The 19,081-nt window shown below is 33.7% G+C and overlaps 1 protein-coding gene across 8 annotated transcripts in view; it reads left to right on the forward strand.

Annotated features, from left to right (window-relative positions):
- RALGAPA1 (Ral GTPase activating protein catalytic subunit alpha 1) overlaps positions 1-19,081 on the forward strand; it is a 219,420-nt gene that overhangs the window by 187,796 nt on the left and 12,543 nt on the right. For all 8 annotated transcript variants that reach the window (XR_003005576.1, XM_024762042.1, XM_024762043.1 and 5 more), the window contains 2 exons: positions 3,357-3,515; positions 4,500-4,627. Coding sequence is in view for 7 of the 8 variants with exons in the window: in XM_024762042.1 (XP_024617810.1) it covers positions 3,357-3,515; positions 4,500-4,627 (287 nt within the window). In the remaining variant the exon portion in view is untranslated. The remainder of the gene's footprint in view (positions 1-3,356; positions 3,516-4,499; positions 4,628-19,081) is intronic.

The raw sequence follows: 19,081 nt of genomic DNA on the forward strand, positions 1-19,081 counted from the left end.
GACGAATCTTCAAATATTTGAAAAGATAATATATGAAATATAGCTTGGGTTTATTTGGTATTAGTCTTATTTTGGAAGAACTAGCTTAGGGAAGGCAGATTTTGGCTTACTGTAAAGTAGGGTCTAACGATTTTAGCTCTTTAAAATGAATGGGCTAATTTGTGAATCTGTAAGCTTCCTAACCCTAGAAATATTCAAGCAGAGGCAGGATTACTTGTCAGGGATATTGCACTGGGAGTTCCTGTATTGTGTGGGAAGTTAGAGCTTTAATGTCTCTTCCAGTGCTAATATTCTATAATGTACTGAGGACTTCAATTTTATATGTGTTGAATTTCATTTAACTATTTTATCTTCATAAATTGATAATGATAATCTGCAGCTTATGTTATATACCTCGAATTCCAAAATGACTTCAACAGCAGTCACAGTGAATTTGGAAGAGTACTTTGGTTGCCAGTCATTTTAACAGACCTATCCCATGTACAGAATTCTTATAGTCTATTTCAGAAGTGATTCGCATTTGGGTACAAAAACATGCAGGTAGGAACTCCTTTGAGAGTTTTCAGAGTATGGAAAAACCCTGCTGAGTATACATAAGACACAACCCTTTAAATCTGTAAAATATAAGGAATAGATAAAATAATTTAAAACATCAAATACTATATAAAGTATTTATGTCAAATAAATGTCAAACACACTTCTGAAGTTTCTGTTAACTGTTAACCACTCAAAATTCATATTTTCAGTAGTCTTCAAAAATTCTAAGATACATGGCAATGATTAGCAATTTCTCAATTTGTTTAATTATTTTATAGCAGGGTTTAAAGACATAAAGATATAAAAACATGCCTCAACATAACAGCATAAAATAATTGCTTTTTTAAGCATTTGGATAAAAATGATAAGGGATGTTCTTGAAGCTTTTTCCTTAAAATGATTGAACATGTTTTAAATGACTTTGCTTATATGCATAGTTCTATGCCACAAATATCTGCATTACAACATCCTGGAAAAAATATATTATTCTTTTCTGTTAAACTTCCATAAGAGACTTTTAATACTCTGTGGTAGATATTTGAAGACAAGCTTTCATTATAAAATAAAACTACAGTTGCCCTTTTCTCTCATTTCTTTAGATAAGTGGGCACTAGAAATTATAGATAGGTTTGGCAAGAGTTCAAGGGTTAATGTAGCAGATAAATAAAAGGAATTTTCTGTAAATTGAGACCTGCATTATTTCAGTTGTCTTGTCTTTCCTAACCTAACTCATTTAATTTTAAAAAGTAAATACTTAAATTCTTCCTGACAGTGTGCTCAGCTTTTACTATCGTTTATTACTTCAATTATACTTGATATCACTTAGAACAATCTGCCATTTGGAAATCTCAGTATAGCCTGGAGCTTAGTATTAGATCTGGCTGCTGTTGTAACATGTACAGCATATGACATTAATGTATCAAAATTAGATTGGATCATCCCTCCTGGTTAAATTTATTTCACATTTCTTTTGTATTCAGTTAACATAAACCTATTAGGGAAGCTGACACATGGGGATGGCTGTATAGGAAGGATATTTTTAAAGTATTTTGATTAAAAAATGAAATTATAGAGCCATGGCTTTTCTGAGTTGTGTAATCTTTTTTGGTTTTTAAAAATGTCACAAAGTCCAAGTCTTGCATTTATGTCATTCAGGGTGTGTGTGTGTGTTGTAAGTAATGATAATTAAAACTTAAAATAAACATTGTTTTGATGTTTGAGGTCTATCATCATGTATTTAGAGCAATAAGCACATTTATGGTTTCCAAAAAGAATTATTTAATCCACTTAGACCTAAAAAAAAGTCCTCCTTAAAAGAAAATAAAAATCTTTATATTTCTAAAATAATAGATGCTGGTCTATAGACTTAGCTGGGCACTGTCTCTAGAGTAATAGCTGCCACTATCTTATAATCTGTCAAAGAAGAGAGGGCATTTCTTACTTAGGAATATAAATTTTAAAGTTCAGGGATTTACCTCGTGTTTTCAAATACTTAATGACATTCATAGTACCTAGGATTTTCTAGATAGATTGGTGTTGGGGACTTTTAAGAACCATTAGAACACTGGTTCTTGGCTTTTTTTGTAATACATAGTCCTATATGATAGACTTTCTTCTCAGAAAAATACACAAATAAAATTTGCAAAAATTCATAGATCCCTTGAACCCAGATTAAGAACTCCAGGGTTACAGGGTGACAGAAGAAAACCTTTCATTAATTGGAAGGTTAATTCCTTTGTTTGTTTAAATGACACATTTAATTGTTTTCCTGCCTTGTGGTCATTAAGTCAAAATAAGTCCAATATTTCAAAAACAGAAATTGCCTGTATGTTAGCCCCTACTAAGAATATTGATGACACTTATCCTAATTTTCTCTTCCACACTTTTCTGCCTACAATATGTCACGTTATCTGAAAGTAATAGAAAAGCCTGTGTGAGATATGCACCAAAAATGGGCTCAAATGTTTGCAGTGCCAGAATCAATAAATGTACTAAAATAACCAAATTGTGTTGATATATTAAAATACATGTTTAAACAATAATCTACATGAAGAAAACTCAATACTGATGGACATTAAGTTAATTTTTCTAATAACTTAATAGAAATCCAACTTTTGTATACTTTGCTTTTTATAATTTTAATCATCATAATGTTAGTTCTCTAAATGCCAAAAACACCTTCGTAAGCACTATAAGTATTAAAATAAAATCTTTAGAGAGTCTAACAAATCTCACAAAGAGAATTTCTTGAAAGAATTACTTGAAAGAATTTCGTAGGCAAAGTTTCATAGTCAAAGAAAAGCTGGAAATAAATTTGTTAAAGCAAATATAACCAACTTTCTCTTACTCAGTAGATATTTATGATTTACTTCTTTTCCTTCTCTTTCTGTTGCCTCCTTTAGACCCTTTCACTGCTCATTAACAGTTCCAGAGAGTGGTCAGAAAAAAAGAATAGTCTTAAATCCGTCACTTTTTAAAACACTCTTTTAAACAATTTTTAAAAGGTTTGGTAGTGGAAAATTGGTTCAGTTGCTGGTTAAGAAGAGCGTTTGGTCTGTATGTGAATCTTTTTTATCTAATTTCTCTGTTTGCCATTGACTGTATAGACAGTTGAAAATTATCTGGTCTTCTGCAGTGTCTCCTAATGTCTTTTGAGTGCTTGTGTTTTGCATGTTATGAAAAATTATCAAATGAAGTTTAAAAAATATTTTTAAAATTTCTTTACCCTTTAATCTTTTTATAGTATGTTGTCAGTAGCTGTATGACTGTATTCACAGGGCTTTTCTCGAGCACTATGAACTATTTTCTTGGTTTTCCAGTTGAGACATTTAGGAAATGATGAAGTACACATCGTTTGGTCAGAGCATACTAGAGACTACAGGAGAGGAATTATTCCTACCGAATTTGGTGATGTCCTTATTGTAATATACCCAATGAAAAATCACATGTTCAGTATCCAGATAATGAAAAAACCAGAGGTAAGAACTCCTTATCTTACATTTTACTAATATATTTTGAGTTCTATGTGGCTTTGTGAGTTTCTTTCCCTCTTTCAGAAGAATTAGACTAGGCATCAAAACGTGGAAATGGAGGGGGAGATGAGACACAGACTCTGGTATAGCTATGTGAATTGTCTAAGTCTACTTCAGAAGGCGCTAAAATAGGAAAAATAGAAAGAAACTGTATTTGCATGGAAGAAGGCTAGGTAGTACCAGAGTGGAAGTTCCCATTTACTGTTGTTTTTGTACACCCCACAAGCTAAGAATGTTTGTTACATTTTTAATGAGTTTTTCTCTTTTAAAAAAATCAAAGAATATACAGCAGAGACAATATGTGGCCACAAAGCCTAAAATATTTACTGTATTATCCACAGCTCGTGTCTTTGCCTTCAGCTGCCATTTGTACCAGCCATATTCAAACAGAATACTTTTGAAACTGTCAGTCATCTGATAAAAATGACAGATTTTTTTCTAATAAACCATATAATAAAATAAAAAATAGTGTTTTAGATTCTGTAGTAAAATAATAATAAAAGTGTTTTAGGTTTGGTAGTAAAGCTGGCATCACATGAAAATAATAAAAAACTAACTTGCTGCCTGTAAGAATGTGTGTCCTTCCTGTGTTTACTCAATGGGAGAAAAGTAAATTATTTCCAAGTGTTGGATTTTTGTATACAATTGCGGCTACAAAAATTTGAAAATTTGCAGGTAGTGTAAATTATTTAGTCAGTTATATGAAGCATATAATTCTTTTGAATGGAAACCCTGTAGACCACTGGCATTTTTTGTTTGTTTATTGTCCTAGTATGGATGACCCATCATGGAAAAGAACTGAATTTGAATAGCATTTCTACTGAAGGAAGAACTAAACAGGAAGCAGAAAGACTTTTGTATGCAAACTGTTTCTTATCTACAACCTTTCTCCAGTTTGAGTATAAAATTATGTTCTCATTTCTCAATCAGGTTCCCTTCTTTGGTCCACTTTTTGATGGTGCTATTGTGAATGGAAAGGTCCTACCCATTATGGTTCGAGCAACCGCTATAAATGCAAGCCGTGCTCTGAAATCGCTGATTCCATTATATCAAAACTTGTATCCTTTTTAGCAGTATGGTTTCTACTCTACGTCTACTTTCCAAGGTAACTACTTCTTATGTGTTGTTAAGACCTTTGAGTTTTTGTTTATTGATATATAGAGGATGGAGTTCCTCCCCAGTGTTTAAGCAGTTATGATATTTGAATGATGTATTTTCTTTTATACGCTTTTAATCAGTACTTGTCTTTTGGTTAATTAATTAGAGCCCCATTATGTACTAGGCGTTCTGCTAATCTGGATGTGCAGAGATAACCGTAACAGTCATTTCAAAGTACTCAATCTAGTTGAGGAAATATATTGTTTTCAGTATCTGTGCTGTAATAGAGTTATGCACAGGATGTTCTGGAATTATTATAACAATACTTCAGATACCTCTCAGTCAGCTGTAAGGAGTGGTGGTATCAGGAAACACTTCTGAGAAATGTAAGGATTGAACCAATCTTGAAGGATGAATGAATTAATCAGGTAGATGAGATTAAGAGCATTCCAAGCAGAGGAACGACATAAACAGAGACATGGAAGTATGAGAGGACATGGCTTCTGGAGCCAGATTACCTGGACTCAAATGCTGGTCACCACTTCATTAGCTATACATCCTTGGACAAGTTATTTAACCTCTCTGAGCCTCAATTTCCTTATCCATAAAATGAGAATGATAATAATATCTAGCCTGTAGTGTTATGAGAACTGAATGAGTCAATATGTGTAAACTTAGAACACTGCCTGGGGCGAAATATGCACAGTTTTAAAATTTAAATTGTTTTCTGATATTCCTTTCTAAAATGGATTTGTGTTTCCATATACTGTCTACATTATTCAAAACACTTCAATTATTTTTCTTTTACATAATAAACCGTAGATGTTAAGCTTTACAGGGAAGGCTTTTAAAAATATCCTGTGTCCTATTCCACATGAAATGCATTTATCATAAGTCTACCACATACGTTTTCTTCTTTTAATGAAAATTGACTTAAGCAATCTGATTTCTATGTAATTTCTCACGTATTCTGATACTGTGGAATGGAATTATAGGTGGATCATGGCATGTTACATTGCTTAAGCTTAATGTCATTTATATAGCATTTCTTATTTGTAGCGGTTACATCTTCACTTTGAGTTGAAAACTCAGATTTGACGTGGTCATTGTCATGAAATGTAAGGATTCAGTTTATTATATCCTGAATATCTCTAGAAAGGTAGCTAATCTTATAAGGAATATACAGATTATTATCTGTAAACTAATTTTGTCCGCATTGTCAACTCTACTGAGATTGACTTCTTTCTGACCTATGCCTCTTTACAGTTCCCCTGATCTTGATGTTTATCCTGAGGTTAGTGTTCTCCATCATTTCATTTAAGACACAGTTGAAAGAATGCCTTAAATCTTTTGGGAAAGTGATGAGAGCGAGATTAGATTGTAATACAAAACTCTTATTTGCCTCTTGTGTCAACAGGAACTCAATTTATTGAACTCACACAAACTATTTCAGGCCTGATATACAAACAACATGTAAAATGCACACCTTACCAAGTAGTTCAAGTATACCAGTTAAAAGTGAGGATATAGCTTAATTTCTTTTACCTGCGCCTAAATTCATACTCTTAAGGACTAGTTCAGATTTGCACGTTACACTAGAGGTATAATAGCTGGATTTGCAGTTAGAAACATTGATTTTTTTTTAACATCTTTACTGGAGTATAATTGCTTTACAGTGGTGTGTTAGTTTCTGCTTTATAACAAAGTGAATCAGTTATACATATGTTCCCATATCTCTTCCCTCTTGCGTCTCCCTCCCTCCCACCCTCCCTATCCCACCCCTCTAGGTGGTCACAAAGCATCGAGCTGATCTCCCTGTACTATGCGGCTGCTTCCCACTAGCTATCTATTTTACGTTTGGTAGTGTATATAAGTCCATGGCACCCGAGGTCCACCTTGTGATCCTAGTCAAGTCCCAGAATCTCTAAACCTAACTTTCTTCATCTGTAAAAAAGATGCTAATACCCATCTCGGAATTGTTGTGAAGAATAAATGAGATAATGAATTTGGATGCACCTAGTAAATGAAATAAGGTATGTTATTTTGTGCAGTGATTAATTCTGTTATGTGTAAAGATTACAGTCAATATGAAACAGCTCTACCCAACAGCAAGGAATTGCCTAATTGGGTTTTTATGTTTGGTTGGTTGGTTGGTTAATTGATTGGATTGGATTTTTAGGCCTGTTTCATGAAGCTCTTAATAGTTAATCTTGCTGAGATGTTAATAAATAGCACATTGGAGAAAATTCTAAGATGAAGAGAGATAATTTCAGATGAAAACAGTAAACATGAACACTTTATTTACACACAGCAGATGTGAGCAACTTCTATCAGGAAAACCACTTCTGGAACTATCAGAGTAAAAATATTAAATCAGACAGATCAAACAAATTTTTCTTGACTTAGAAGCTTGAATTTAGAAGCTATATAGAAGTTATTTTCCCATGCTATTTAAATATATAATAGAGACACTCAGCCTTTGCTAATCTGAAGAACATGTAGTCATCTTTCACAAAGGTGTATATTAATTCTAAACGTTGGAGGAAATCACTTCATATAGGTACTGATAGATTACTTGACTTTTATATTTTTTAAAGATAGATTTTATTCATTTTAAAAAATTTTTTATTTATTTTTGGTCTTCATTGCTGCACATTGTCGCGGTGAGCCGGGGCTACTCTTCCTTGCAGTGCGCAGGCTTCTCATTGTGGTGGCCTCTCCTGTTGCAGAGCATGGGCTCTAGGCACACGGGCTTCAGTGGTTGTGGCTCGTGGGCTCTAGAGCACAGGCTTAGTAGTTGGGGCGCACGGGCTTAGTTGCTCCGCAGCATGTGGGATCCCAGACCAGGGACTGAACCCGTGTGCCCTGCATTGGCAGGTGGATTCTTAACCACTGTGCCACCAGGGAAGCCCAATTACTTGATTTTTAAATGAAAGTTTATACAATAAATTACAGCTAGATGTTTTTGAGATATTGAAATATAAATGTCTTTTCATTTTAAATAACAATACATATTTCAGAAATATAATAAAATTTTAAATGTATATTTTTGACAAATTTCCTTAAGCTCCCATTAAGGAAAAAAATCATGCGCTCTAAAACAGATCAATAAAACAAAAGAAATTACAACAAAAACTGAGATAGAAGTAGGCTTTGAAAACCATCAGTTACTATTTTAATCCTCATAAGAGAAATGAAGGAGTAAAAGAATATGTAATAAACTCAATTATATTTGGATAATTGTACTGCTGTGTCAGTTATTTTATGCCCAGTAAAAGTACCCACTAAGATTCCACAGCATAAATTGTGCTATTTATGATCATTAAGTACAGCTTAAATTTTATCCTAGGAACATCTTCTGTATCTGTGAATCTAATGTTGTTCACTAAATGAGGACAATATTGATTGTCATATGCTGCCCAAATCGATCATGCTGGCAGCCAGAATTACAGTAATCTGTCAGTATTGATGACTGTCTTTCAAGCTTTGAAACCTCTCCTTTACTTCACTTGTTATTTCTTGCATTACTTGTACTTGAAAAGCATTTTCTTGCAACCTCTGACTTTGTCAGCTAGGTTTTTGGGGGGTTTTTTTTTGTTGTTGTTTCTTTTTTTGTCTCGAGCTCAATTTATTGGTTTGATCATGCAGTTAGAACTGAAATGCATCACTGGGGAGAAGGAGTAGGCACATCCTCAGTAACCATTGGACCTGAGGGGTATTTCAGGTTGATCTTAGTCATCATTTATTAATTACCTGTTGAAAGAGAGTGTATGTGTGTGTTGGTGGGATCTGGGTTTTTTTGTTGTTGTTTGTTTCTGGCTTTTTTGTATTAGGAATAATAATTCCAAAGCATTAATTTCATGATCTTAGCTATCATGACTTTTCCTTAAATAAAAATTTTAAATTAATTATTTGTTTTGATCCTAGGGACATTTTGACTATGTATAAATGTTAAATATGTTGCTATCAAATATGTACTGTTTCTCTTCTGGCTTTGGAAGTTCTGAAAGTTCTGAATCTGATAGTGCCGTGGAATGGGTTCCTCATTTTACAGTTAAAAAACCCTTTTTTTAAAACCTTTACATTAAGGCTTCTCTTTTTAATATGAGATTTATTATACATAGAAATTTTCAGAAGTTACAGTATATAGTCGTGTTGTATTCAGGTTCTCAGAGAAACAATCAGTAGGATGTGTGTATGTACATAAGTACATAAAGAGAGAGACTGATTTTAAGGAATTGGCTGACACGGTTGTGGGTACTGGCAAGTCTGAAATCTGTGGGAGTTGGGGTAGAGTTGATGCAGTCTGAGTCAGAAGGCATCATGGAGATAGAATTCCTGCCTTCCTTGGGGACCTCAGTCTTTTCTCCTAAGGTCTTCAACTGACTGGATGAGACCCACCCACGTTATGGAGAGTAATCTGATATACTTTTCTCCTGATTTAAATGGTATTCACATCTGAAAAATACCTTCACAGCAACATCTAGGCTGGTGTTTGACCAAAAACTGGGTACCATGGCCTAGCCAAGTTGACATAAAATTAACCACATCCCATGTCCTAATTTTCTTAAGTTTTTCTTCTTAACCTAACTGCAAAATATAATTTGAAAAAAGAGTATAAATCCTAAATACACTGTATGGTGAATAATTACAGTTTAACCACCACCAGGTCAAAAGATGCAACTGTACTGTTTTTCTTCTATCAAAAATATTTAGATCACTTAAATGGTAATGGTAAAGATTTTGAGAGAAATGCAAAGACAAATCAGATGGTAATCTCTTCAATAATCTTATAATTTAATAGAGGAGATAATTATATGTTCACTAAAAATTATAACACAAGGTAAAATGTGTCACAGTACGGTTGTAGATAAGATGCTATGGGAGTTCCAAGGAAAAAGTCATTACTTTGGAGTAAGAAAATCAGGGAAGAATGTATAGAAAATCCGGGCCTCAAAGGGTGAGATTTGAGTAGATGGAATGCAGCATGTCTGTTATAAGTCTTGTAATTTATATTTTGAGGCTTTATGTGTGTGTGTGTGTGTGTGTGTGTGTGTATATATATATATATATATATATGTATGTAATACATATATAATATTGTGAAATATACATTTTGGGGGATGTTATAAAATAAAATAGTATCTTTAAAAAACACTTTCCTCCTAGATTTAATATTCTTTCCTCCCAAACCAATATTATTTGATTTCCTCTAATCTGTTTAGATTTGACTTTTTTGTAAATGCCAGAATTGGGTTTCTGTTTAACTTTATCAGACAAATTACCAGAAGTCAATGATCATTCTTCAATTAGTCACAGTTTGTTATCCCTGCAGTTCTACTACTCAAATGTAAAGAACCTGTTGCAAAAGTATGAGAGCCAAAACGAAATGAAATGTAATTGATTGGCTCCACTAATGCAGTTTGCCATTCATTATGATAGAACATTATAAAACCTCTTAGGGAGGCCCATCAATATTGCTGCCATTTCATGTTAGAAGAAAGTGAGTTTATTGAGAAACTGTATAACTTTATGTATCTACCGTCTTTTATAGATCATTTCCTCAGAAGATAATATTGGTAAGTATAGACTGTCCTTAATTATAGTCCTTAATTATAAATTAATTATATTTAAAAATGTGGAGGCTGACTGTTGGGTAATCAGCCTGGGCTTCAGAGTCCAGAACCACTTATTAAGTGTGTCACTGTCTTTATGTCTAATTTTATTTAATCTGTAAAAGGAGTACCAAACTCAGGAGTGTTGTAAGGATTAAATGAGATTATCCACATGAAGCACTAAGCAGCCTGTCTGTCATGTAGCAAGAGCTCAGAAAATGTGTTTTTTTACATACTGTTATACTTTTACATGTTGTTGACAAATGAAGTTTTTTTATCCTATTCTGATAGTACATTGGCTTCACAGCGTTAATAGCAAAGGAAAAGAAAACAGTACCACCATTTTACCTGTTTTCTCAAATCCAGTGTGACAGTATGGTCCATATATGCCAATCTATGGACAGTTGGGTTATATCATAGTGTACCAGAAAGAAAATAGGAGAACTCTATCAGGTGATTGTCAGACTGTTCCCTAAAAACAACAAAACTTGGAAGTTTCTCTACTTCCATCTTTATTAACTTCTGACCTTTGCTAGAAAAGGATTTTTTTTTTTCTATCAAACGCTGTGTTGTTGATATTAGTGATGAAGATGCACTGGTATGCTCACATTATTATTAACTACACCTACTGCATCATGTGGAAGTTCTATTCTAGTCTTTATTTAAATAGAAAAACAGCAGTAGATTCAGATGCTATTTGGGGATTTCAGAGAGCAAAGAAGGAAGGATGTAAAGCTGAAATTACTCTAACCTCGTTTAATGTAGGAATTGCAGTGCTTTTAATCCATTGTTTTCCTTTTACTAAATATATGGGATTTTGCTATTGAATTTTTAATAACTCAGTAATGGAATTGAAATTAAACTGTGGATCACAAATCTCCCCATTTTCTTCTAACTGCTTTTCCTCTCAAACGCTAGAATATAGCCTATTTAAATTTTAACTTTTGCTTGCCAAACCACTGTTACCGTCCATCTGTTCATGCCAATTGCAAAGAAGGTTCGGTTTTTAGTGAAGCTTTGCATTTCACATAAGGTATGCGAAATGAAATTTCACAAGGGACATGATGGATCCTGATTCTTAGTGATAAACCTTTGGGGCCATCAGGGTTGGCATATGGTCCAGTATGATATGAAGGCTTGGGTTCCCTGGCTTCACTTCTTTGGCGTGAAGCTGATAAAACCTGGCTCTTGAGTATTATTTCACTGGACACCAATCATGGGCAGCAGGAACTGCCCATTTAACTCTCTGTGGGAAGGAAGCCCAGAGAGCATTCACAATGGTACCATTGTCGAGTTGCAAACTGCTCTGAACAGCTTGACGGCACTAGGGAGGAGGGGAAGGGGTTGCTTTACTAATTGCTGTTCAGAAAAGAGAAGAAGCAAAAATAGCTGTTGTAGAATTGATGTTTCTACATTTACTTACTCTTTTGATAAGCGTGTTGACTTTTATTTAGCACATACCTACTATCAAAAAGAAAGCAAATAAATATATTTAAGCAACCACCTGTAGTAATTCCTTGTTAACACGCCATTATCTATTTTCAGCCCACCAGATTATAGCAGAGCAAAAGTCGGTTTGCTTCATTATATTTTTACCTTTAAATGAAATGAAAGTAATGTTTTGTTATCTTGATAGAAATTTAAAATAAGGGAAAGTGGATTAAAACCAGCACATTTAATATATCAGATAAGGTTAGAGACAGATTTGGCTTACGCTGTGCTTTTTAGAATTCCCAAATATCGTCTGAATACATATAAGCAATATTAATATAAAAATGTAACTTAATTTTATGCATAACAATCGTAAGTGCTAAAATAATCCACTAAGCAAATCTTAAGGTTACATACTGGATTTATCATTTAAACGAGTAGGTAATGCCTATTTCAGTCACTCATAATTGTCTTTCCTTGAATTCTATTTTGGATAGCTTTTTTAAATGTGAGTGTTGTTTCTTTGTTATGTGAGGCATTGTATGCTGTGATATTTGTATAAACACTACTCTGGGCCTTTCCATTTTCTTCTGGTCAGTCTAATCAAGCAGTTGGAGGTTCTGATGCAAAGAAACAATGATCTACAACTTTAAAAAAATTAAAGCTTTTTCAGCCCCCAGGATCCTGACCCCACAGTATATTTCCATAGATGATTCCTTTTTTCAGCAGAACTTAAGTTGACTAAATTATACTGCAGTATTGTAAGTTATGCAACATGTCCTTTCAAAGGATCAGGGAGAAATATTTTAAGAAAAAATTTTCAATCTATAGATTTTTAAAAATGGGGTGTTCTTGCTAAACTGAGGGAAAATCAAATGCATGTTTTATAAAATTAGTAACAGTCTGTAAGATTTACTAGTATTGCATCTCTTCATGTCCCCTTAAATTATTTTAGTAAATGGGCACCAGTGCAATATTTCAAAAACAGTAATTCATTGAATGCCCATTCTTCCTTTTACTGCAGAATAGATTGTAGTTAAGTCAAGATTAATGGGTAGATTTTAATGTTAAAGTCCAGTCGCTGAGCCTATTATTCCCTGGGGGCATATAGTGCATTAGTTTAAGCCAATATACTGTTTATCATAGATGCTATGACACTGTCTTAAATGACAGTTTGCTGTACTTTGTAACTACTTACCATGATAATAAATCACTTTTTTTGTACTCCTGATAATTATAGCATTTAAACAGAATCTTAATTAAGTTAGTGCACATTTAGGTAGAGATAACACTTAAGTAATTGTACACTGTAAAATTTCACTTAGTTATTTTTTTCCTTTTTGCAGTCTTCTCATAGAACCCAAGTTTAGTATTTAGTCCAAACGCAGACATTCATTTCCTCAACTTAATGTACTGAAATTTTTGTTCCTAAGAGGAACAACACAGTGATTGTTCCTAGTCTCCCCCCAATATTTTTTAAACTCTTACTGTAATACTAGTAATTTTGAAGCAGGTCTCTGTTGACTATGAAAGTCTCATTATTACTTAATGGTAGTATTTTCAAGCAGATCTTACCAAGAAGGAGAGTACAAAATTTTAATTTCATTAAATTTGAAATCCAGGTAACTTAGTTTTTCTTTTAGATGTTTTGTTTCATACCACTTTCATGAAAGTGTAATAGATGCACATATTTGATAATCATGTTAGTCCTTTTTAGAAACTGCCAGTGATTATTAGATTATTAAATCAGGAAGGATTTTCAGAACCTTTAGGTAGGTTTAAATTTTTAATCCTATTTATTTAAGGTTAATCTTTTTAAATGTATTTACATGAAGTTTGTTAGAATTGGGCTTATCAACGTTTTACTTAATGTTTTCATTTAGTAATTGACTGATTTATGAGCAATTATATATGGTCCAAATTTTATACAGCTCCAGCTTTCAATAATAGGACTATCCTCACAGTGCCTTAGCACCTGTTATGGATTTTGAGTCATCTGGCAGCCCATGGGACTTAGATAAAGAAGTACCAGGTGTCCTGCCTGTCTCCTAATTGAGACGCAGTGAAAACAATATAGACTTGGCAGCATGCTTAAAAGGATGGATTAAAGCCCAGCTTTGTCTACTCTGACAAATCACAGCTTTTCCTTCATGGTGTAGATAGTATCAACTACTAAAGAATTTCATTAATATAAAGCATCATAAAAATCATACATAATAATTGGTCATAACCTGTTGCAGATTTTCAGAATTTCTAATAACAGTACAAATAATTCCAAGATTCATGCTATTTATTTAGGGGAATTTTATTTTTACTGCATATGAACTAGACTGCATGTTTCTTAAAGAAATTAGCTACTGTAGGAAAGAAATGGAGTATTAATTAATTTACTAGATCTTCTTTATAAAGTAAGCAATATAGTTTACTTTTATTTTATAAATGAGCAGTGCCTGTTAGTCCTTGGGATACTTAATTGCCCTGTATATTTCAGGGAAGTATGCCACTTTACTCCTGATAATAATAATTATTAGATCCTGCAGATGTAATTGCAGAATATATCTACCCATATGCTATATCTCAATAAAATTCTTATTTTTCATTAAGTTTTCAAGACCCTGTGTAATCATACGGACTCAGAATGTTTGAAGATACTTCAAGGCCTTTTAGAACTAAAAAGTCAACTGTGGTTTATTTTCTCAGTTTTATTTTAGATCATGCCATGGATTTTTATTACTATACTACATATGATATTCTAGTATATAAACAAAGATTTTTGAAAAATTGCCAGTCTTAGAACTTAAGCTAGTAGTCATTGTGTTGGCCATCCTTGAGCTGACTAAAATGCCTTTTATACTTTTTTTTTTCCCATCTAAAATCCAGATCATTGAGATTGTCTGTAGAAAGAGCACTGGACTATTAAATGACCAAGGTTCTAGTCCGAACTCTACCGGTCAGCAGCTTTGTTTTTCTGAGCGAATCTTTATATTCTCCTTCGAGGCAAGGCTTATTGCTGAATAAACATTTTGCTGATTTTGCTAAGTTTCCTGACATTAACGTTTGTAGATCATTGTTGTATCCTTCCTCTAGTTCTAACTAAAATTATCACAACCAATAGGGCAAAATGTTTATTTAAATGCTAAATTGTAATGAGTTGTAATTACTTTCAACATTTATAGAATTTCTTCTGTAGGCAATTGTTATAATTTTTTAAGAAATTAATATCAATTTTCTTTTAATGTTACACCTTACATATGTATACATTGTGCTTTACTCACTTTTTCTTCTTCCGGAGAAGGTCAGCAAGATTAAGGGTAGGGGTGGAACCAGACTCTCTGAGTTCAATCCTAGGAGAGTCCCAACTGTATTTGCCCCAAAGGGCCTTGTCTCTGGGGAGCCAAAGTGAGATTAGAGGAAGGGGGCTGTCTGCATAACAGGCTCCTAATCAACTACCAAACCCAACTTCTTTCATTCTATAATTTATAAACAGTCATTGAGTGCTGCTAGGCCCTGTGCTAGGTGCTAGAGATATAAAGATAAAAAGGCATGGCCTCCACCCTCAGACATTAGTCTCCCACTAGTTTATTAGGAGAACAAGCGTGAGGAATGAGGCACACTTGATGCTTAACAACTGGCTCTGGAGAGCAGGAGGAGGCCTCGATTTGTGGCATTTTTTGAGTTCTATGATGTGAAAACTCCCACCATAGCCAATTTCAAACTACCAACCATCTTACAGACTTTGTAAATATTGTAAGTAGTACTTGCAAGAAATTTTTAATAGGTAAAACTCTTTCTCTTCCTGCAATTGCTGTTCTTGGAATTTTGTATACAGAGAAGGGAGATGAAATTCCTGACTGCTAAAATGGCAAAGAAACCACATTAATATGAGTGTGGGCAAGTGCTTACTAAATTAGGAATTTCAGAATGGGCCCTAAATCCCTGAGGCTATGCTGTTGAGCACAGATACAGACAGACACTTCATGCTTTGCCTTTACTTAAAAAGGAGCCGGTCGTTTTTTCTTGTTTAGGAAAGAAAATATTAAATCTGAATTTAAGAGGAAATTAGTTAAGCAATGATATGCTTTTGTTGTCTGTCTGTAATTTTCGTAACTCCTTTTTGTGAAAAATTATACTTTATATTCTTGCTATGTACAACATACATACAAACATAAACATACATACATATACACATGTACATATACTTACACACACACAAATTTCTATTTCTTTGAGACTAGTCACAAATTACATTGGACCTAAGTATTTATACAACCTCCTGGGCGTGCCATGGAATTAATGATCACAAAACTGAAAGTTATGCCTTTTCTGACAGCAGAAGCAGTTCAAAATTACATTGTATTATTAAGAATTATTGTGACGAATGAAGGGTTGTTGCTTCTTTAAAAACCAAATCTACCTTTTATCTGTTCTCCCTATACATTAGTAAAGTTGAAAAAAGTGTTTCTAATTAACTGTCTGCAGTCTCTTTTCTTCATATTGTGCTTTTTCTCATGAGCAATCAGAGTTTTCTCTTACCAGAATAAGTCAAAAGTTCCTCTTGTACATAACATAAACAAGAAATATTATCAGAGTTCTTGCACATGTACACAGGTATATTTCTTAAACTGATGATACTGAAAATTGTCCTAGTGGAGACAGCACCTGCTGTTTACAAAGACTTGAGTCAAAGGTCAAAATAACTATTTTCATCACAGATGTAGAGGGACTTTTGGTTTACTTTGTATTTATATCCTTTATCTTCAACAGCCCTGTGACATAAATAGGAGCAGGTGGGGGGATCTCCATTTAACATTCAGAGGAACTGTGGCACAGAGAATTCATGCACCTCTTTCCAGGAGTGGGCTGAAACTGAACCCTAGTTTCATAACAGCTGGGCTTGACACAGTGACAGGGGGCCATTATTATTTCATATGATAAGTTTAAAATCAAAAGTAGTTAATTGAATACTGATATTAACTTCATATTAATGAAGTACAGATTGGGTTTAAACTATTTATTTATACTATAAAAATCATTCCGTTCCCTTTTCTTATTTTTAGAATGGTAATATTCCTTCCCCCCATTTCCATTTTTGCAGAAAGTAGAAGGAAGGAGGATTAGTGGATAATTATATTGCTGTGATTGCAGCACCTGTGTGTTATTTCTTTTGATTGGCTAGTTCTGTATTAAAGATTCCTACCAGCTAAAAGTCTCCTTCATCAAATGGCTTTTTGTTAGCTAGTTTTTGGCTTGGGTTGTTTTAGATTTGCAACAAAAAACATCTTAATTCAACTTAGACTTGTACTTTAAATTTTGTTCTGAATTTGTAAGTTTATCATCATCTTTTTATCATTTCACCCATTTCAATTTATTTAATTTCAATGCCAGTGGCAACACACAGTCACAGTAGGAATATAGCTTGAGCTTATCCTGTTGTTATTAGCCATCAAGTTTGCGTATGCCACGCAATTTATAGGTACTAATAACTCTTCCCTAGAGAGCTGCCTTTTAAGGAATAAGTGTCTAACATATTATAAGGAGATATAGGAATTAACTATTTTGGACTATGGTTACCATTGCAGATGCTAACATCACTGTTTGGAACTTTATCATCATCTCAATCACAAAAAATACCTTGTTTGTGGACTCAGGACTATTGTTTAAGTACTTAGAGTTCATTATATCTCCTTAATATATGTTTTCCAAAGTAAAAGGGGAAAAGATGTAAGTACTGTAGATTGGGTTGCTTTCATATTGTTTATTTATTTATTTGACTACATCACACTTGGAAAATTAGAATATTTAGCTTTTAGAAGGTGAGTTACTGTAGTCTATAATAATTTACTAAGCTAACAGTATTTTCTGAAAATAATCCCCCAGAAGGAAACTTCAGACAGTGGGCTAATTTGTAATAACCGTTGCAGTTTTTCATTTAAATTCAACCATTAATGATTGTTTTCCTTCACTCTGCCACCTATACTTGAACTTTAAAAAATTGTTTTAGAAAGCATCATTTTCTCTAATTACGTTTTTTTGCAGTTTTATTAAATACATCATGTGTTTTTATACAAAATGAATACATTATGTCTAGATAATTTTAGTTTCTATAGCTTTATATATTAGGGTTTCTTCAGAGTTTTATGAATCTCCTTTTGTATAGTGAAATAGAATTACACTTCAGAATGTATCTTTAAGAACCTAGGAGCAGGACAGGAATAAAGATGCAGACGTAGAGAATGGACTTGAGGACACAGGGAGGGGGAAGGGTAAGCTGGGACGACATGAGAGAGTGGCATTGACATATATACACTACCAAATGTAAAACGGATAGCTAGTGGGAAGCAGCGCATAGCACAGGAAGATCAGCTTGGTGCTTTGTGACCACCTAGAGGGGTGGGAGAGGGAGGGTGGGAGGGAGACAAAAGAGGGAGGGGATATGGGGATACATGTATATGTATAGCTGATTCACTTTGTTATACAGCAGAAACTAACACAACAATGTAAAGCAATTATACTCCAATAAAGATGTTAAAAAAATAAAAAATAAATGTATCTTCTCTAGATATTCATTTCTTGCTCTAATAATCTCCTTGCTTTAGAAATATTAAATTTGCTTTCTCTCTGCCTAATTTTTGTGTAAACTCTAAATATAATAAGGTAAAGTAAAATATTTCATTTATAGGCCCTCTGAAAGTAGAGCATTTTTAAAAGCAGGTAGGTGTCTCCACCCTACTTTTCATGAAGCATTTTACCCATTCAAGTAGACTTTTAAAAACAGCTTGTTTTGATAGCAGACTGTTCTCCTGTGGGCCTTCAGCCTTTGCTTCCTGGCAGCACCTTTGGTGCGAAAAGAGAGTGATCAATTGGGAGACTATCAGTGCCAGCATGCATAGAGTGATAAGTTAACACACCACTGGGAATTTCTAGGGCCCACCAAGATACTTCACTTCTAATGTGCTAACAAGCTCATTTTTCTACCTCTTGCCTCTTCAGTTATTTTTTTTCTCAGAAGAGCTTAGAAGTTGAGTGCATCAGGCATAATGAAAAGCTCTGTAGGAGGGAGAAGCAATAACCCCATTTTTCCCTTTTCAGCCAAATAGAAAATTAGTTTCTGGTAATACACAAAGGCCAGTATTTTTTGTACAAGGGGCACTGCTGTGAATCAAAGGACTCTATTAACTGCAGAAAATTCGGCAGCTGTGAATCTCCCCCAATGAAAAAAGTACTTTCCAACAAGTTGTGAGATATGTGGTATTATTTAGATTGAACCATCAGTTTCATCCCCTTTCATTTATAACCATATACCCTCTTTTAAAAGTGTGCTATATTACTTTTCTGTGTTAACACTCAAAAACGTCTATATGATCCTTC

This window comes from Neophocaena asiaeorientalis, unplaced genomic scaffold (assembly GCF_003031525.2).
Source record: "Neophocaena asiaeorientalis asiaeorientalis breed wild unplaced genomic scaffold, Neophocaena_asiaeorientalis_V1.1 scaffold190, whole genome shotgun sequence".
NCBI classification, from domain to species: Eukaryota; Metazoa; Chordata; class Mammalia; order Artiodactyla; family Phocoenidae; genus Neophocaena; species Neophocaena asiaeorientalis.